Raw genomic sequence first — 21,481 nt, 5'->3', positions numbered from 1 at the left:
GGCTGGTATTTTTATAGATAATTTTTTCACCTAATGTTGCTGTTAACATGTGGAATGCTCTTTATCAGTTTTGTAAGTACAGCCAGTTGATCTGAATTGTTCTTGCAACTGCAAACTTTAAAAATCAAAACAAACCTCGTGAGTAGCTTTTTGTTGGGTGAGGTTTGTGCTAGAGCACTTTGCTGTGCCTCTTGCAGCCCCAGCTGTAGTAACTGAGAAGTATAAAAGGAGGGTTGGAAAGAGAAGAAGCTGATTGACACAGTCCTTCATGCACAGCCAGTCACTGTCCTGTTGCTGGGCATGGCCCCTGCTTAGTTTTGTTGGGTTTTTTTTTTCCCCAAGTAGATTTACTTTCCCAGAAAGGCAGGAATACAACGTGGAAGCATTTCTGTTGGATTGAAGTATTTTACACTTGAAGTGACCATGTTTGTATTTGCTACAACTGGATATTTCTTGACCAGCATTGGTGGGACCATTATGAACGTGACTCCCCGTCCCTGGCAGTGTCCAAGGCCAGCTTGGAGTGGACTTGGAGCACCCTGGGACAGTGGAAAGTGTCCCTGCCCATGGCAGGGATGGAACAGGATGAGCTTTAAGGGCCCTTCCAGCCCAAACCAGTCTGGGATTCCATGGGCACAGACATAAGAGCAGTGCTCCATCTGCTATAGGCCCTGCCTGGCAGCAGACAGCATTTCATATTTTAAACCCTCACCCAGTGCCCTGAGGCTGAGCAGTGTTATGGTCCTGGGCACTTTGGTTTCACTAAGCTCCTCTTCTCAGACAGGTGTTTGCAGGAAATCCCTGCTGAGAACCATATTTTACATTGAGTCAGGAGGTGAATGGGAGCATTTTTCAACACATTGGTTTGACAAGAAACCTTTAAGGTGACAGCTGCTTTCATCCCTCTAATCAGTACAGGAGGAGTCTGGGGGAAATTGGAAGCTGGGATGGCAGTGTTGTGTTTTCTCAACTTCTTAAGCTTGATGTTACCAAAGTGCTTGAGAAAGTGTGAGTTGTGCTGCCCAGCTGTTACAGGCACAGGTGGGGCAAGTGCCAGAAGTTAATGCCCAGAGTGCAGCTGGTGTCACTGCTTTGTCTGTAGTGCAAGCTCATACACCTTGTCCAGATGCTGGATTTGTAATATGGATACCATAATTAAGTTGTGTGTTAATTAATCTCCTCTCAGTTCCTTTTGAACTTGGAGCCTGATGAGGTTATGTACAATTGCAAACCCAGAGAATAATTCTTAATTTTGTTTTTATCTGGTGTACAAAAGAAAAGACAAGGGGGAGAAAAGCTCTATCTCCAAGAAACTGGCAGGAACAACTTCCATGATAAACAGTTGCTCCTTGAGCATGCTGTACTCTCCTAAAGGCACGTCGGGTCAGCTAAAGGTCTGCAGCATCTGAGCTGGGAGATCCCTCCAAAGAGGAGGGATTTAACTGTAAGTGGGAGGTTTTAACCCTAGGCACCATTTATTTGCATGTTTCTGCCTGAAACTAGCATTTTGGGAACACGTTTAACAAGCACAATATATTCCATGCGTTTGCTGGACTAAACGGCGCATATGAGCTTCCTCAGATCTGCAGTCAGCAGGGAGCTGTCTGGCCCGTGATTTTACACATTCTTGCATCTAACTGAGACGTTCTGATGCCAAATCCAGCACTCAACTGACTGCACCATGTGTGCATTTTAACACACCTTAACAGCATCTGTGCTGGGACCAGCGAGTGAATCCCGTGGCACAGCTCTGCTGGATCTCTGGGATCAGTGACCTGCCTGCTGGGAGCTGCACCCCAAAATCCAGCACAGGATGGAGGCAACTGCACTGACCCCGTGGAACAGAGCACCAGTAGGATCACCAGGGAACAGGGAATCTAGATTGCCACATGTTTTCCTGAAATTAGGCCCAAGGCATTAAATGTTCTCAGGCGCTGAGAACTGGCACATCAAAAACCTGCTGTCTCTCCCCTTCTGTGCAGTGAATTCAGGGAATATTGCTGCTCATCACATGGGTTCAGCACATGAAGCAAAGTTAAGTGCATCAGTGAGGAAAGAATCGTGGAACTAGTGGATTTTTAGTGCTGTGCAGGGGTGCAATGTGCACTACAGACCCCATTACAAATGGCACATATTTGTTTTAATTTGTTATCCATGTGTTCTCAAGCTATGGCTGCAGCATTGAGTTTGTTGCTGTGATGGCTGAGTTTTCATTGAGTTGCTGGTTGGAATTCTTTCATTTCTCTCACTGTGATGGCTGAGTTTTCAGCTCAATTTTTAAGACATACGTTGTTCAGCATTTCATTGGTTCTGGCACTGCCAACTGTGCTTTGCACAGTGTTCTCCCATCATGTCTGTGGCACAAGCACCATCCTCACTCTGCATTTCATGGAAATCATGTGCATGGGGTGATCCTCATGGAAGGCTGCAGGTCCAAGCCAGTCTGGAACTCAAAGAAGTGTGCCAGGTATTTTAGTTGTGTATTTCATGGTAGAGGATGAAGGTCATTCCTCCCTTAATTTGCCAGATCATGTCACTTTTAATGTCTGAAATGCACTGAAGCCTCCTCAGACAAAGCGCTCCCTGTATTTAGGAAGCAGACTTTTTTCAGAGCCAGTAATAGTTTGATTTTATTATTTCTTGAAAATACCAGCAGCTTTTGAGTTGTGTCTTACATTACCTGCCATTTTCCTTTGTTTGAATTAAGATTGTTTTATAATGATTTCAAGGGGATAAAAATTGTTGTCAGGCTGAAAGTCATTATGCCAAGCTACAGCCCAGAGCAGGCACTAAATTTTATGCAAACCTGGAAAAAAAAGAGTTTACAATGGAAACCCTAAATGTTATCTATACCAGAACCAGCAATTTACTGCTTAACTGGGCTGGGCTAACGAGGTGGTGAGACTGGACCTTTGCTGGTGACAATTGCTGAAGTTTTGGCTGCAAGAACTGGGTCTGGCAAAAGGAAATGGTTTCTAGAGAGTTTTGGGGGAGCCCTGGGGCTGAAGGATCCCTTGGGAGGGAACCCATGGCCAGGAGCACCCCGGGGTGGCCATGGGGCTTGGCTGGCAGGGAGGTGCTGCAGCAGGTCAGGTGTGTGAGGAGCCTGGTCCATGAAGGTTCCAGGTGCCAGAATTCCATCTCCTTGCACTTAGAGCTGCTGTTTGTGCAGGATTTGGGGTGTGCGTGCTCAGGCTGGGTTCTTGAGCAGATCTGTGGTTGCCACTGCTGTTCCCTTACCCAGATGAGAAATCCCTCAGATACACATTTTAAATGAAATCCAGTGATTGCTGTGTTGGTCATGGGGTTTGGTCCATGGTGGTTTTTCTCAGAAGTTGCTACATTTCCTAAAGTTGTATTATGATGAATAATTATTCTGGGTGTGATACTGAGGAAACTGAAAGATGCAGATTTGTAAATAATTTCTAAATCATTTTAGAATAGGGATGGTTTGTTTTAGCAGAACAACATCTTCTGATATACAAAGTTTGAGGCTTCTAAATTTTATTTTTTAATGTTTTTGTCAAGATACTCAGGGTACACTTCAGGGAAACTTTTTAGGTCCAAGAGACCATCAGAGATAAATAACAATTGTTGTTCTCAAAACCACTGTGTATTTATGCACTTCTGCAGGAATCACAGATCCTGATCTGTGATCTGCAGACCTGATGGTAGGAACCTGGTGGGGTGGGTACCTGATAGGGTGAACTTGGAGTGAAGGAACAAGCACAGGGGATTCTGGAAAGCATGTGATGTCTCTTGGAGAGTTTTCTCAATATAAGTTGGTCAATAATTATCCCTACTAATATCTTAACCACTTCCTTCATCAGGTTGGTGATGTGTTTGATTACAAAACTTCTGGCTTAAACCTGGCCAGCTGAATTGCAAGGATTCTGTGAGCTGCTCAGCAAATGCCAAGCAGTTAATGCCATGCACTGGTGCCAGGGTGCAGAGTCAGCTGAGTGGGAGCTCCAGTGCTCAGCTGGGAGCAGGGCAGGGCTGCAGTGCTGCTCTCAACCTCCCCAGAGCCTCTCCCAGCCCTTTGTGCCTCCATCCAGCAGCACCATTCCCTGCTGTGCCGGGCAGACGTGAGGGCATTCCTGCCTTGTATTGCTTTTGTGTGCTTATTAAAAAGGAATCAGCAGATCTGCTGAGTGCCTGGGTAATGGAACCCAGATGTGGGCACTGCTGCCTGCTCTGCTTGACAAATCTGCAGCTTTTGGGATTTCACCAGGGTTGCTTATTATTTACAGAAAGTAACTTGAGACAGTAGAACAAATTTTTAGATTAAAAAAATCAAGTGGTGTGGAATGTTTTTAGCTGTGCAGACCAAACAAAGCAGTTTGCCAAGGGGGTGATGGACTACATCCATGCAGTTTAGGCCCAGCACCAGTGGCACTGGGTTGGAGAACTGCTGACCTTATCACCAAGAAGGGAATGATCTCTTATCACCAGGATCAGTGTCTGAGAGTGGAGGGCACAGTGAACACTGAACTTATACTCTGAAGTGCTTCTTCCATTTAAAAAACAAAACCAAAACATAAAACCTTGTCTCAGAAATTGCCAAACCTTCAGAAATCCATTGTGGTGCCCTTTGTAGCGCTGGTACTTTTTCTCTGAGCTGCTTTGAGCCAAACATCAGAAGGCAGTGTTCCCTGAGGTTACAGTGTCTATGGGATTAAAAGGCCCTGTTCTATCCCACTGCCATTAGGGCAGTCTTGCTTGCAGTGCCTCAGATCCCTCTTCTCAAGGAACTACAGAATATTAGAGAGGCTGGTGTGTTGAATATTACAGAATTACAGAATATTAGAGAGGCTGGCACAGGGCAGTGTTTGTCTGAAGGATGGTTCATGTAAAACCCACTGCATGGTGCAGCTGCTCTGTCCCTGTTATCCACCTTCCTGAATGCAGGATGGAAAGTCTCAGCAAAACACTATTGCTTGGCCACTGTTAATTAAAACCCACCTAAGGCTGCAGGCAGTAGCTCTTTGAACTTGTCAGTAGGTGCCATAGAGAGGTTTAAGACCCAACAGGGGTTTCTTTGATTAGTGATCTTTTGCCATTTTCCTGCTTTGGAAGTTACAAAGTAGGACAAGCAGCAAGGTGTGAATGATACTGGTTGGAATTCTTTAATTTCTCTGGAACTTTTGTCTCAACATTTTGCATTCATGGAGGCAAACACTTTTGTTTATTGCTTTGTAAGACTCTAATAGGTAAAAGCAGGCATGTGTTGTTCACCTCTTGTGTAGATTTAGAAAGACAAGAATGCTGTACCTGGTGCAGGTGAATCCTGTGTGTATCTAAGGAATTTATGGGCAGGAGGAGTGATTTACTCCAGAGCCACAGTACGTTAATAGCACAGTTCTAACCACTGCATTAAGAGTTGTCAAAAACTTGAAGGAAAACAAATTTTAAAAGGGTGCCCAGGTTTCAGGTGTGGGTCAGGACTGCTGAGGGGGAAAGGTGACAAGGAAATGAGGCTCCAGAGAAAACATCTGCAGAGCATGGACCCCAGAAGGTGAGTGCTCAGAAGCAAAGGGAATGCTCCATGGGACCTTCCTCCTGTCCCTGGATCAGCAAGGCTGGAGTTTCTTGTGCAGGGTTTTACAGAGTCAGGATGGGAAGGGAGAACACTAATCCAAAATGGTGCATTTGGCTGGGAAATTTGTAACAGCAGTAGCCTGGAAGAGCTGTGAAATACCATGGAGCAGCCCCAGAGTGATGCTGCTGGGAAGGGACAGGGAATGAAGCAGGGCTCGGCAGCCTGTAACACAATTCTTCAGGGGCAGGGCGTTCCAGGAGCTTGAAGGAATTCAGAGTATTATGTTTTAACAAAATTCTGCTAAGGGAGGAACCGAGCCTGCAGTTCTGTGGTGCTTGGCCAATATCTCATGGCTGTCAGCCCACAAGTGTGTGTCCTTCTTGTTGTCATTTTTAATAGACACACAGAAGGGTAAAGTATGTTAAACCCTGCTATGGGGACCCTAATTAATGAGGATTTTACTTCTGTCTTAATTTAACTGCATGTTCCCATTTCCATAACCATAGAGTTTGCAGTCTCCTGACACTGTCCATTGGTGAGAGCTCTCTCTGGGTTTTTGTACTCTTAATTTCTTCAGAGCAGTGAGAAAAAATGGTCAAATCAATAAAACTGCTGATAAATACATCCCAAAATCTTCAGAGAGTATACACTGCTTAGGTCACTTCTTCCTACTAATGTAGCTACTTTCCCCTTCATTGTAGCCAAAGTTCTTCTATTTCTATTATTGTATGGTTCTGTGTCTCATGGAAATGTGAGTAGACACCACATCTTCCAGACCCAAGTCTTCCAGGATCTACACGCCGTGTTTGTGAAGACCTGGGATTTCGGAAGGCTTTGTATTTCAGAAAGACTAGAGCTGTGTGTGCAGCCAGGTGTGAGTGGGAGGAAGGGCTGCCCCAGGTGATCTGTGTGTGTCTCCTGCTGCAGGACCAAGGCAGAGCGAGTGAGGAAGCCTCGGTGCTGCAGGGGACCCCAGGGGCTCCTGCCCCGCTACCTGGAGAGCCAAGCAGAGGGACAGGAGCAGCTCTTCAAACTGACTGACAACATCCAGGATGAGTTGTGAGTACACAGCCACGAACACTGCTACTCGGAGTACTTCTGTTTGCTGCCATCATGTCTAAAACTGCTTCACACACAGACATGTTCAGTTCTGGGCCCTCACCACTGCAAGGACATGGAGGGGCTGGAGTGTTCAGGGAAGGGAATGGAACTGGGGAGGGCTCTGGAGCACTGAGTGGGGGAGCTCAGCCTGGAGGAAAGGAGGCTCATGGGGGACCTTCTGGCTCTCCACAGCTCCCTGACAGAAGGGTGCAGACAGACAGGCTCTGCTCCCACAGAACAGGGAACAGGGACAAGGGACAGGATGAAAGGAAATGGCCTGAAGTTGTACCAGGGGAGGTTCAGGTTGGATATTGGGGTAAATGTGTCCATGGAAAGTCATAAAGCCCTGGCACAGCTTCCCAGTTGCCATCCCAGAAGGGATTTAAAAGCCATGTGGATGTGGCACTTGGGGACATGGGTTAGTGTTGGCATGGGCAGTGGTGGAGGAACAGTTGGAATGTTCTCAGAGGGCTTTTCCAACCCAAATTATTCGGTGATTCTGCAGGGGGAATATCACTTTGTTGGGTTGGGGTCTGAATGCAGCATTCATCACTTGCCTGATCTCCACCATAGTTACTGATCAGCTGTGCCAGGGGACCCACCAGAGCATCTGCCAAGGCAGAGGGGCAGAATTGCTGGCAGAGGGAGCTACAGGTTCAGCAGGGTCACTTGGTGTCACCAGTGTCACTGGGCAGGTTCCATGTGCCACTCCAGGTCCTGCCTGAGGACGAGATTGCAATCTGCCACTTGTCCCCCTGTGAGTTCACATTTGGGGTATCCTGTTTCCATCTCCTTTCAGGATCTTTGTGCCTATTCAGGATGGCTCTTAGGCAGGGAGACTGGAAAGAGCAATTTGTGACCAAAAAAAATCACTGGTGTAGCCCTCAGCAGTGCAGTGGCCTTTGTCATCGAGTCACACTGTTCATTCACTGTGACTCTCACTATTAGAAACATCATTCAGCAGGAACACAGTGTTTCTTGTCATGGAAAATAAATACAAAATTATGCCTCTGACTTTTATCCTAGTATCATAATCAGAAACACATTTGAAGACCTGATTATTTGCATATTTTCCTTCAGAGTTAAATCCATAAAAGGGGGTTTAATACCTTGCTCTACTGTTCTAACTAAATGTTTCCACATTTTTTTCCAGTTAGGCTCGCTGTTTCACTTCTGGAAAATATTGTGTAATTACTTCCTGATGTTGTTAAGAACCCCACAAATTCTCCAGAGATCTGGTTGCTTCTACTTTGTTCTACTGGATCATGTTTCATTTAATTTTTCATTTTATTAATTTGAGATATTTTAATAGTGTAGATGTATGGGTTTTAAAAAAAAAAAAAGTATCTTGCAGTAATGTCTGAAAAGGTTAAAAATACCCATTTTAAGACTTGACACTGAGAAAAAAGAAACAATTGGCAAGAGCAAAGGTAGTGATGCATGACTCAAACTTAGAACAAAATGTAGAGCCTGAACTACAAATTAGCTAATGTTTCTGGGCTTCTCCATTAACTCACTGACCTCTGTTTCCATTCCTCAGAATATATACATGCCACCAGTAAAAGTCTTTTAAGGAGAAGTACATGCATCATGTGTTGCTCTGACAGAGAAATGCAACCCGTGGTCAGTGCCCAGGTGTGCCCCCTGGAGTTTTGAGCAGCTGTCAGTGCCCTGTCTGTCCCCGTGGATGTCCTGGTGGCCCTGGAGGCATCCTGACCCCGTTGGATCTGGTGCCTCCCTCCAGCACTCCTGTTTGATGTGCCTGTCCAGGGCATCAGGCTGTTCCTCTGCAGCTGTACTCCTGCTTTGGGTTTAAATTAAGTTTTCTGTGACACTTCATAAAAAATGTCACTCTCCATCCTATTTAACTAATTTCAAAGGCAGAACCTTACCCTGAAGTGTTTGAACTCTGATGGAAAGCTGCAGGGCAGGTGCTGATTTCCAGAACTCTCTTAATGTTGTCTTTCACCTGGGTTCCTCTAAGCCAAACTCCACTTTTCTTCCAGTTTGTTTCACTTAAAGGATCACAGTTTTTTTATCCCCTCCTGGAGCTTCATCCAAGGTTAGAGCTGGGCAAAGCATGTTACAAGCCCTTTTTAATGAGGCTGTGTCCCTCAGCACTGACATGACAGTGGGGACAGTGTGGGTTGGGGTTGGTGTGTGGGGAGCAAGGGCAGGGACACAGCACAGAGGCAAAGGCAAATTCAGTGCAGAGCAGTGTCTCTGAGAGACTGGAATACAGAATTACTGGAGTTATCCTTTTCTACCACAAAAAGAAACTATGGCCTGACCTTTTGCCATATTTTTGGCTATTAACATACCTTTTATAGCTCTGGGTTTATTTAACTACAGATCAGAGTAGCTTGTGTGCAGTGATATTTAACTGGCAGAGCCAAGGGTGCATTTGGAGACTTGGGAGCTTTTCTGTTTACCAGAAACACTGAGTTAGTGACAAAGGTCACTGATTTCTAAGCCAGTGGAGGATTCTGCAGGATGTGAGGACAGCAGGGAGGTTTGCATGAGCAGTAGCTCAGAGGGCAGCAATTGGGAACCTGCCTGACAGCAGCAGAATCCTCCTTTACAGATGCTTGTCAACCCTGGGGGCTGTTGGCAGAGCTTTTTTACTCTGTTTAGCACTACTCTATTTCTCTACTCAGCTATGATTCCACATTCAAGTTGCTGAATTTTTCAGCTTTTAAAAAGCCCCACTAATGAGGTTCATTTCAGTAATAAACCAGAAGTGGGGAGAAGCATTTGTGTGTTCAACTTCCATTTCACTTGTGCACCTTACAATTATTCTTCTACACAGCAGGCTTTTCAGCCATCATAACTCTCAATATTCCTAACTCACTCTTTTCTCCTCTTCCTATTCATCACTCAGCCTAATCTCCCTGGGGAAACCTGCTTGCTGCTTAACCTCTCACCCCTTGTTAAACAGCTAATTTCTCTTTTCTGCTACTGATCCTGGCAGCAGGTTCAACTTGATTTTGGTTTTGAAGGCAGGGAGGTGTGGGGAGCAGAGAAGCACAGGAGAATTACAGGATTGCTCTTGTCATAAATGTCTGCAAACCTTTCATGTACCAGCTCTGGAACTGAAGTTAGTTGCAATTAAGCTTCAGCATTAGGACTTGAAATGCTCCAGAGCAAGGACATTACTGTTCCTAAGCCCTTGTCAAAGGACATTTTTATGTGTACCTGTAGTGCCCAAAGCTGGTGGCCAGGCAGGCAGCACTAATATTTGATTTACAGCATGATCTTTCTATAAATAGGTGACAGTGTCCTTCATTAGCTCCATTTCTAAACTGTTTAAATTAAATACAGATGAATTGTACGTTTTGCACTACTACATTTTCTGATGGACTTCTGAAGGTCACAGAACAGGTGAGGACACAGGTTCATTTGCTATTTTTACTTTAAGCTAATAATGCTTTTTACATTCTCCTTGGTTGCAGCTTCATCGCCGTAGAGAACATCGACAGCTACTGCGTGCTCATCTCCTCCAAGGCCGTGTATTTCCTGAAGAGTGGGGACTGCACAGACAGGGATTGCATTTTCCTGGAGGTCAGGTATGATGACCTGTACCACTGCCTGGTGTCCAAGGACCACGGCAATGTCTACATCCAGCTCACCAAGAAGGCTGTGAACACGAGCAGCGGGCTGGCCATGCCCGGCCCCTCCCAGCAGCGGCCCATGGTGAGCAGCTCACCCTGTCCCCTTGTCCCCTTGTCACCAGAGTGCTTTAGGCTTTGTTCTGTCAGCACTGAAAGCAGCTGCTGCCCAGGTTTCAGTGGCTGTAGAAGTGGCTCCCTAAACTCCTGAGAAAGCTGAAGAAAGGAAAACACTAAAATGTTCCCACGGGCTGACAAGTAACAGGAAGAAACATGTATTTACCTGTGAAAGGCTTTTAACTTTTAACCACATAAATGCAGCTTGGGTACTTTGCTGTCTGTTTAGTCTTCTCCTCCATGTAGTAGTTTTTACTGTGAGGTCTGTGATGCTGGAACCAGTGTTTATGTTTTGTGCCATTACAGTAGTTGCTCAGGGGCTGTTTTACAGGCACAGTTACAAGCTCACCCCTGACCCAAGTCAGTTCACATTCCAAACAGAACAGCCAGATAAAAGGTGGGAGGGGAGGCAAAGGAAATAACCTCAGTTATGGCACTGTGTTCCTGCTCACCCTTGAATATCTGTGTGTGTACCTGGGCTCCCTCATGCTCCTTCCTTGCTCCAACCTAAGTGCTGAGAGGGAAACTCCACTGAAACCCTTCTGTCCCTCACCTCAAATCTAAAATCTATTCTGTTTTAGCTGGCAGAGAAGCACATTAAGAAAAATCCCCTTTCTTTCTGCAGGTGAAAGTGAAATCAGAAGCTCTGGCAGTAAAGGTGTCCCAAGAAATCAACTATGCAAAGAGCCTTTATTATGAGCAGCAGCTGATGCTGAGACTTAGTGAAAACCAAGAGCAACTCGAGCTGGACTCTTGAAAATCCACTTCCTCACTGCCAGAGAGAGCTGCAAGTACCAGGCTGGAGCCAGGACTGTGTGACTAGAGACAGGAAAAATATAATTTTAGTATTTAGAGAAAACAAAAGAGGTGGCTTTTCTTTTTTAAGCACTGTTGTATAACAGAGGTGTAGCTGACACAGCTTTGGGTCTGGGAGAAGCCCTGTATTTTGCTAACATGTATATATGTACAAGTGTCCATGTAAATAGGATGGGCAGAGGGTGTTGGTATAAATATGAGTCTGTTTACTGTGTAAAGAAATTAAAGGAGCTCTACTGAGTCGTACTGCACTACCTGACAGAAGCCCTTCTCTCTCTCTGTCTTTTTTTTTTCCTTGAGAAAACTGATTTTCACAGTACAGGAATGTAGATAAACCTTTAAAAAATAAAATCAAGAATTAATTTCAGCTTTTGGAGCACAGGTGTCCTGTGGTTTAGAGCTTTAACACCATGAATAGGGTGCATTAACACTGTGATTAGGGGGCATTGGTTGGGTTGTTTGGTGGGCTTTTTGTTGTTTTTTTTTCTCTTAACTCACTAATACAGGTAAATACAGGAGACCTGGTCTTGCACTGAAATGTCAGCCTCTTTTTTAACAAAAAAAAATTGTATTTTGGTAAATAATACAGGGAGGATTCAGTTTTACATTCACAGTCTGCATCTCAAAGCCTCTTTTCTGACTTGTTTTTGAAGTAGTTGAAGCGAGCAGCCTTGGAAAATTGAACATTTAACTTCAGATTTTTCCTTCCCTCAGGTGGAAGAAGGGTGGGGGGAGAGGAGATTACCAGCTTGTTGGACTTCACAATATCTTGAGAAGTAAACTGCTAAATAATAAAATCAACAATTTTTTTTCCCCTGATGTTGTACACCACATTGGTATTTGTCTCATTAACTGTGACCACACTGAAGAGGGAGGAATGAGTGCTCTTAAAACACCTTGACCCAGGGGAACTGGAACCCTCAGTGTCACATTTACTCCCTGGAGGTGCCAGATTTGGGTGTGAAGACACAACTCTCCACTAACTGCTGAGTAACATTTTAAAGTGTGACTTCCTAAACCTTTTAATTCAGTGTAAGTAGACCTTTTAAAAGGCAAAGTAATTTGAAGGTCAAGTCCTTTCATGAAGACAAATGGGAATATTTTGATGCTGAAGGTTAGAATGAAGCCACTTCTGAGCTCTTGTAAAGTCCTGGGCTGCTAAAGGTGGGGAGGGAGAACGAGGAGTTCTCACTGCTGTGCTGAGCACCTCGGGGGATGGATGGAGCACTTGGGCTGTAACCATCCATGAGGAGATGATGTGCAAGCACCAGAGCAGTCACTGAACAGTGGCACCCTTGGGGTGCCCTGAACTCAGCTGTTTGTGTAAAAAATCCTGTCCAGCTTCAAGGTGTAATAAAGAATAGATGAAATCACACCTCAGCAGGGGTAGGAAGAAAGAACTGTCTCTGACTGGTAAAGAGACCCACACAGCATGGAAATGACACCTTTGTCTGTCTTCCTTCTCTACTCTCCTTCCCTTTCCTTGCCTGTTTTCCCAGTCCTCTCATCCCCTTTCCCCCTGGCACATCCTTTCCTGTCCTTCTTTTCCCATCCTTTCCTCCTCTTTCCTGTCCTCCCCCTTTCTCTGCCCTCCCCTTTATTCCCCTTTTCTCCCCTTTACTGCCCTGCACTCTCCTCCTGTCCTCTCCTCCCTTGCCCTTTTCCCTGGCCCATGGTTTCACTGCAGTGCTCCTGCAAAGGTGCAGAAATGCAGGGGCTGAGTGCTCCCAGTCCCTGCTGGGAACAGCCCCACTGTCCCACCCACAGACTGAGCCTGTCACCAGGTCTGGCTCAGGACCCAGGCATTCCTTGTCTGCCTCTCCTGAGACAGGGAATGCCTTCACTTGCTCAAGGCATGAAAGTAACCGGAAAAAAGAAACTAAATTTTAGACTCCAGAACCAGTTCTGTGTGTCCTGCATGTGTGGATGTTCACAGTGAAAACCCCCAAACCCCTTTTCCTTGCCATCACTGCTTGATGAGGAATGATCCTGTTCCCAACAGCTCCCACAGCCTGAGGGGTTCCTGCAGTGACGGGAGCATGGGGCAAACGTTACCAACACCCTTCCCTCCCCTCTGCCCCTGCAGTCCCAGAAACTCGGTGTGCTGATCCATGTGAGCAGCTCCAGCCCCACAGGCTGCTTTCCAAAGCAGTGCAGTGTTTACATTTTTGTGGGGAGAAGCTAAGTGCTAAATGGGCCCCATCTCAAACCAGAGCAATAACCAGGCATTTCCCAGTGACAGGGACCTTTTGATCTCTTCACTATCTCATTTCCTAAACTGCATTATGCTTTTCAACATTTATCTATTTTCTCTTCAATAAAATACTCTGTAACATCTTAGCCCAACTATAGATATTTTTTAAACTTCTTTTTCTCCCTAAAGCACTGTTTAGTACGAACCTGCTTCCTCCAGGGCACAACCCACTGGGCTGACAAATCCTCTCAGACTTGCTCTGTTTTCCTTTTCAGAGGAACCCACCTTGATTTGCTGCTCACAGTGACCTCACCTTGGGTACCTCACTCTGAAAAAGCAGGTTTCAGTGAATATACTCTCTTTAGATTACAGGTTGTTGCACAGATATTAAAAAAAAACAAAAAGAAACAACAACAACAAAGCAAAATCACATTTGAATTAAGAGTTGCTCAAAATCCACTTATACAGATTTTCATCTGACAATAACACTGTGCACGTGTATGCATCTGTACTACTTCTTTAAATACATACACCCACCCCCAAATGTACATATACTTCAAAATTCTCTTGAAAAGCAAAGGCTGTGTTCCAAACTCCTCTATTCCACCCTCCTAAAGGCAAGGTTGTTGCAAAGAAAGAACAACCTTAATTTTCTGAGAAGAAATACAATAAAGTAAAATAATAAAAAATAATACAAAAATTAAAAAAATACAATAATAATATAATAAAATTTGCCCTGAGCTTCAGACTCCAGTTAGGATTGCTGCAGCATTCCAGCCTGACAGCTAACTCTTGCTCCACATTATGTTGCTTAATTTTATCAAATGCAGGACTGGGACAAAGCACTTCCAACTCCCTTTGCATTACAGGTTTGATTTTCTTGCAGCCCATTTCTTACAGCTGCTGGTGGCCTCCCAGCTGCTCTGACAGCTCTGACAGGGCTCAGGGCAGCACAAACCCATCTGCTTTCCCCTGCCAGAACCATCCCTGGCTGAGAAAATGTTTTGTTACCAGGACTGGGAGCAGTTTGACTGAACCATGGAGATTTTGTGTTCTCCCGAGCAGATTTTCTGGAAGGGGAGATTGGGAGAAAAACTCAGCCCCAGCTGGGTCTGTGACCAGCCCTGCTCATGCCTCGGGTGCAGGAGAGGGCAGGATCTGACCAGGATTCCTGCCAGAAAGGAAAGCTTACTCATTAACCACTGACAAACACCGGGATAAAAACAGTCATGTTGTTTTGCTCAGTAGAACCACTGCACATTTTTGGCTAGAAATGCAAATGCTGTGGGTGCAAACTGCAGTTCCCTTAGAGGGGTCAGCTCTGCTCAGGGCCTGGGGACACTCATGATGAACAGAGCATCAGAATCCCAGAATCCCAGACTGGTTTGGGTGGGAAGGGACCTTAAAGACCAACCCATCCTTGCTCTGCCATGGGCAGGGACACCTTCCACTGTCCCAGGCTGCTCCAAGCCCTGTCCAGCCTGGCCTTGGACATTTCCAAGGATGGAATTGTCCTTGGACATTTCTGAGGCAGCCACAGCTTCTCTGGGCACCCTGTGCCAGTAACACCTGATTTACACACAGCTCAGTGTCCCACAGGGCTGGCTGTTTGGGTTTTGGGGTTTCCTCTCCCTGTGGCTGACTCTCCTCTGTGCTCAGCACAAAGCCTGGGGAAAGGCAGCCCTGTGCCTCAGGCCTGCTCTGGGCTCACTCAAAAGCACTGAAAGGCCACGGGCCAAGTAAACAGCTTCCATGTGCATTTCCATTTTGGACAAATGGCTGGGTCACCCAGAGGACAAGGGCTGTGGATGGGAGCTGCAGAACAATGGGTTCTGATAATGCCAGCAAAAAAAGTCCCCTGCATGCTGCAGCTGCAGAGGAATTCTAATAAATAAAGGAGAAATCCATCATACCAGCTATCCCTCAGCCCTCCAGACACCACAAAAGCAAACATTTGCTCTGCCCCAGGAGGGTGACTCACCATTCCTGAGCACTGCTGCTCCAAGGCCTTTGGCACACCGTCGACATCCAGCCGTACAAACCACTGGGTATCAAAATAATGATGTGGCAAAAAACCTGTGCCTGCATGCAGGTTTAATGGCAGGGAAAAAATAAAATAATTTTCACAAGTAACACACCATTTTCATGACCAGACTCCCCCCAGCCTTCTTTTGGCAAGGCAGGGGCCAGGTCCAGCAGCAGGAGCAGCACCAAAGGTGCCTCCCCTCTGCCCATGGGCAATTCTAGGCCCTTCCATTCATCCTTTTCCTGGATTTCTTTGAATTTCAAAGTATAAGGAAACAGCATTTGAGGTAAACATCCCAGAAATGTGAAGATTCTATTCAGCACTACCTTCTATGCCAGAAGATATCTTTATTTGTGGTATAATAGCACTGGCATGATCCTTCAAATGATTATCCAGAGACAGCATCCTTACATCCTTATCCCCCAGTTCAGACAGGCAAACGTTCTAGAATTTTGTGTATAAATGTGTACAATCATTATTTCTGACCTGGCTCAGTACAAAGCTGACTCCAATCATGCTATTTATGGTATGCAATTGTTTGGCCTGGGTATTTCCATGGATCTACCACTGCTCTGGGCAACCTGTGGCTGTGCCTCATCTTCATTGCAAAATTTTCTTCCTTATATCTGGTCTGAGTCTACTCTCCTTCACTTTCAGACCACTTTCCCTTCTCCTGTAGCTGCAGGCCCTGCTGAAAGGTTTTTCTCCAATTTCTAGTAAAGCCTCTTGAAAGAATGGAAGGGGCTCTAAGGTCTCCCTGGAGCCCTCTCTGCTCCAGGCTGGGAACCTCCAGCTCTGCCAGCCTGGCTCCAGAGGAGCTCCAGCCTTTGGAGCATCTCTGTGGCCTCCTCTGGATCTGTTCCTTGTCTTTCCTGTGCTGAGGGCTCCAGAGCTGGATAAATTTCCTTCCTCTCTGTGTTGGGTGCCTCTAATCTGTACCAGCCTCAGGAAACAATGGGATGTCACCTTCACATGGGACCTCCTTGTTTTGTGGCATTCCTTGATATTACTACTCATACATTTTGCTTCACTAACTCTAATCCCAACTGCTGATCCTGTCCATAAAAATATATATATTTTAAATCAGATCAGTATCTACCTGGAGAAATTCTGGGCTGCTGATAAAACCTTGTGAGCAAAAATAAACAGCTGCCAGCCAAGGTCATAATCACAGTGAGATCACACCAGAGCTGACATTTATAAGCAGGTTTAAGAGCCAACTCCCCCACTTTCAGCTTCCTGATTTCTAATAAAAATCCACATTACACGGTACAGCTTCACTCACCTTTCTTTCCACAGACACCTTTTTCCCTCTCCTTTGAGCACACACCAGAGGGAAATCACCATGCAGAAGAACATGAATTTATCATCACCCAGAACACACCTCAGGCCCTGCAGGGGTTCCCCCAGCAGTGCTGGGAGCTCTCCCAGCCCCAAAGACCAGCTCCCATTGCCAGAGCAGAGCCCAGGGCTGAGCCCCAGGCTCAGCTCAGCACTGCTGCTGTGCCTCAGCCTCATGCCTGTATTCACCCCAAGGTCACCCAGTGCTGATTTGCTGTGGGTTCCAGTGGAAATGACCCCCCCAGAGCACAGGGCTCCACACCCACGCCTCAGACACACGAAGCAGGGCAGCCCTGCTGCAGCTGGGAGCAGGTTTCACTGCAGCTTCCCACACAAATACTGAACCAGGCACCACTTCTGACAGAAAACCCATCGCTGAGTGACCATGGGCACAATCCCAGGGGCTGTGCATCCACAGGAGCCACATCCACACCTTTTCCAGGGGGCACCCAGCGAGGACCCTCCCAGCTCCCTTGAGCCCATCCAGAGGAGGGCAATGAGGCTGGAGAGGGGCTGGGAACCCCTGTGAGGAACTCCTGAGGGAGCTGGGGGTGCTCAGCCTGGAGAAAAGGAGACTCAGGGCTGCCCTCATCACTGTGCACAGCTCCTGAAAGGTGCCTGTGCTCAGCTGGGGCTGGGCTCTGTCTCCAGGAACTGACAGAACCAGACACAGCCTTAAGTTCCACCAAGGGAAATACAGGTTGGATATTAGGAAAAATTATTTTACAGAAAGAGTGATAAAGTTCTGGAATGGCTGCCCAGGGAGGTGGTGCAGTCACCATCCCTGGGTGTGTTTAACAAAGCCTGGATGTGGCACTGGGTGCCAGGGTTGAGTTGAGGTGTTGGGGCTGGGTTGGACTCGATGATCTTGAAGGTCTCTTCCAACCCAGTGATTCTGTGATTTGGTGGTTTGGTGATTCTATGATTCGGTCATTCTGTGACTCTGTGATTCTGTGATTTGGTGATTCTGTGGTTTGGTGATTTGATGATTTGGTGACTCTGTGATTCTGTGATTTGGTCATTCTGTGATTTGGTGATTCTGTGACTCTGTGATTCTGTGATTTGGTCATTCAGTGATTCTGTGACTCTGTGATTCTGTGATTTGGTCATTCAGTGATTCTGTGACTCTGTGCTCCCAGCCAGCCATGGGGACAGGTCTCCACCTCATGTTTCCACCACACAGCACCGGAGGACCCTCGCGGCTCCAGGACGAGCAGGGAGCATTTCTGGAGGCCTGGCTGCTGTTCAGAACAGAAATATTTCCCTTGGCCTGTGCGAGGCTGGAGGAGCTGCTTTTCCACCCCCTCCCATTACTCTTTTTGATTGGCACTTTAATGAGGGCGCCGGGGGTCGCCCCCTGCCAGGGGGCCGGTTCATGCCCCGTTTATCTCACAGTCCGTGTAAGACTAAAATAACACGCCAGGCTGAGTTTCACTGCCTTGTGATCCCCCAGCCCACCGTGATGGATTGAGTGACTGCGGCAAGCTGGCAGCTGAAGTGTGGTGTAACAGGATCTTTCTGTCAGCACAGCACAATGGATTTGCTGATTTCCCAGCGCTCACCCTCGCCCCACAGCTCCCAAAGTCCATTTTCCAGGGGGCTGCAAAGTGTTAATAAATAACACAGCCAAGGTGATGCCAAGCTCTCCTTCCCCTCAGCTGCCCTGCTGCTGACGCAGGAGTGCCAGCTCCACCACTTGCACAAGAGCAGCCATAAATCCAGCCCAGAAAGGAGGAAAGGTTCTGTGCTGCTCTTTTGTGGCAGCTCGTTCTGCTGGGCCAACAGGGCTCCTCCCCAGGGGGAGCAGCCCCAGGGCTTCCCAAGTCCTCTCCAGAAGGAATTCCCCAGGGGCTGAACTTCACAGGCTGCAGAATCAGGAGCAGCAAGCCACAGGCCTTGTCACCATCTTACTTATCTGCACCAACAGAACCCAGAAATTCACTGTGTGAGGCCTGGATTATAGGATAGTGTCATAGATTAAGAAAGAAGTGAGTTTTGTAGGAGGTCGTAGTCAAACTAATTAGTGCTTAGATTTGAATATTGGCACCTGGTTTAGCTACTGAAGGTATGGACCCTCAAGATCCTCATATCTCCTCTACAGGAAAACCTCAAGCAGGTATTGACCTTTAAAAAACTGGAGTCTAGGAAATGAAACAAATATTTTTAGTCATCCAAAGTGGTCCTCTGCTAACTGAGACCCTGTTTCCTCAATATCCCTTCATTCTCCTTGTCACTGTCTGCAAAGTAAAGAACTTCCCTCAAATGCTGGGGAGAACACTCTAATTTTTGGTTCCTGCCATCCCAGCCCCTCCCAGCAAGTGAGCAAATGAGCTTCACAACAGAAGGGGCTCTTTACTTCCTGCATAAGAGTTTTTCACACCACAAATTTCAAACTAATGACTCTCCCATGCCCCAATAACCAACAGTCAGACCAAAAACCCACCCCTGGGGCTAAAAATAGGAAAGGTGAAAGCTTTTCCCTTGCTTAGGACAGCTCTGTAGATCTGTCTATCCACACTTTCTTTCAGGCCTTGCACAAGACAGTAACAGAGCTAAAAACAGCTCCAAAATCAACTTTAGAGATTCTGCTGCCACAATATCAGTGTGTCGTCACATATTTCATTGTGGATACCTAGAACCCGTCTCCATCACTGGGCTCTAGATCCATCTCACTCTGGGCAATAACAAAGAGCTGAAGGAATCACTAGAGACAGACTGAGCTAAGAGGGTAAGAAAATGAGAATACAGACATTGAAGAGACTCAAATATCAAGGAAAAATGCACCAGGACCCAAACAGAGAACATGATGAGGAAAAGGAGCCAGACTGAGGAGCTGCTTGAAAAACTGCTCTCAATGGCAGCTGTTTGTGTGGACCACAGAAATCACTGCACGATGCAGGCTCCAACTCACAGTGCTGCAGAAATGAGCTCCTGAGCTGAGGAACTTTGTGAGACAGGAGACAACCCCAGCCCCCAGCTGGAGCAGCAGTGACAGCAGTGAGGCTGCTCCTGGTGGGAGCCTTGGCAGGGCGTGGAGCTGGTCCTGTGCAAACTGCTCCAGAGAGAGATCCCAGCCTGGTCCTGTGACCCAAACTGCTCCAGAAAGAGATCCCAGCCTGGTCCTGTGACCCAAACTGCTCCAGAGAGAGATCCCAGCCTGGTGCTGTGACCCAAACTGCTCCAGAAAGAGATCCCAGCTTGGTCCTGTGACCCAAACTGCTCCAGAGAGAGATCCCAGCCTGGTGCTGTGCTCCCAGCTCTGCAGGTCCAGCACCCAGCCAGCTTTGGACTGGGCACCCAGAGCTGCCAGCCCAGCACAGGGCTCAGGATGTGCCACAAACATCTGGAAGGTTCCCTGGAGCTGCTGGTGATCCCTGCACCTCCCTGTCCCACCCAGCTTGGTTTTCCCTGTCAGCTGCTGCAGCCAAGCCCTGAAGGTTCCTCTGGGGAGAGCCAGACACTTACACCTTGCCACAGAAGAGGGCATCCTGAGCCCACGGGCAGGAAGGCTGGGAAGAATCAGGAGAAACGAGTGGGTGGGGGAGCTCAAGGGACCAGTGGGAGGATGCGGGAAATCAGTAACACTGATCTGAAGAACTGGTAACAATTATTAGATCTTTTTTGGTATGAATCATCTCAGAGACTCATCATTTAAACGATGTCACTCAAGGGGCAGTAAAAAAATACAGTGGAAGCCACCAGCCTGCCGTGAGAGGGGTTTGGAGCCACAGGGGGACTGGCCAAACAGGGCTGGGAAACTTCACCAACACATCAAAAGGGAGTGAGTCTGGTGGAGAACACACACTCTGACAGATCAGACAGGCAAATTTGTCTCTGGCAAGATGATGATGTTACTTAGAGCTCTGAGGAATCTGCCTGAGCTGCTGGAGAAGGAGTAGCCTCACTTATCTGATGAGCACTGACCTTGTCCTTGCCCTGTGCCCTCCACAAGGGTGGAATTTGTATTCGAAGCTACAGGTTGTAAAATCAGCCAGCCAGAACCACCCTGAGGGAACAAACCCAAACCAGAACAGCAACACAACAGCCCAAACCAAGCAAACAACAGAGTGAGTTTGAACAGAATCTGTTCTGGGTTCCTCAAAGCCACCCAAGAGCTGCCATCCTTGCAGGGGAAGGGGCAGCACAGGGGGTGCCTTGTGCACATCTCAGCTCCTTTCACCTTCTTAAACTGCAGGAGAAGGAAAAAATCTTCAATCAACAACCAGTAGCATCAGCAGGCTCAGGAATCCAGCAGTAACCACATCACAGTCCTCATCCCTTTCTCCACACCTTCCACATGACACACCCCCTTTTCCCAAACTGCAAACCATGGCCATTTTCTGCCAACATAAAACACCTTCAGCACCCAATCCATGTCTGCTTCTCACCTGTGGGCAAAATACTGGATGCTGCCAGTGCTCCTTTGCAGCCAGTCACCCAAACCTGGCCGTGGCTGAGCAGCTGGGTGTGAACTGACATTTACAGGGAGTTTAAAGAACTTCCCAGACCCAAAATGGGGGTGGAAACCATCCCTGTGTGTGGAACAGAGCAGGAGGAAAAGCTGAAATTATTCACTGCTCCAGGAAGGCTCTCAGCTTCCTGAACTCAGGGATGATCTCCAGGCTGCTCTTCCCTTTTCAGACACACAGCTGCCAGCATCTGCCATGCAGAAGGGCACTGCCAGAAGGAGTTTCTTAATTTTTATATATATATATATATATATATATATATTTTTT

The 21,481-nt window shown here is 46.9% G+C and overlaps 1 protein-coding gene across 6 annotated transcripts in view; it reads left to right on the top strand.

Moving 5' to 3' along the window:
- Nucleotides 1-11,999, top strand: part of VPS13D (vacuolar protein sorting 13 homolog D) — a 96,741-nt gene extending 84,742 nt beyond the window's left edge. For all 6 annotated transcript variants that reach the window (XM_039697390.1, XM_039697387.1, XM_039697389.1 and 3 more), the window contains 3 exons: nucleotides 6,470-6,601; nucleotides 10,096-10,336; nucleotides 10,994-11,999. In XM_039697390.1, coding sequence (XP_039553324.1) covers nucleotides 6,470-6,601; nucleotides 10,096-10,336; nucleotides 10,994-11,125 — 505 coding nt within the window. In that variant the 3' untranslated portion in view covers nucleotides 11,126-11,999. The remainder of the gene's footprint in view (nucleotides 1-6,469; nucleotides 6,602-10,095; nucleotides 10,337-10,993) is intronic.
- Nucleotides 12,000-21,481: the final 9,482 nt, after the last annotated feature.

This window comes from Passer montanus, unplaced genomic scaffold (genome assembly GCF_014805655.1).
Source record: "Passer montanus isolate IOZ18808 unplaced genomic scaffold, ASM1480565v1 scaffold118, whole genome shotgun sequence".
NCBI lineage: Eukaryota > Metazoa > Chordata > Aves > Passeriformes > Passeridae > Passer > Passer montanus.
This window is presented reverse-complemented; position numbering and strand designations above follow the sequence as displayed.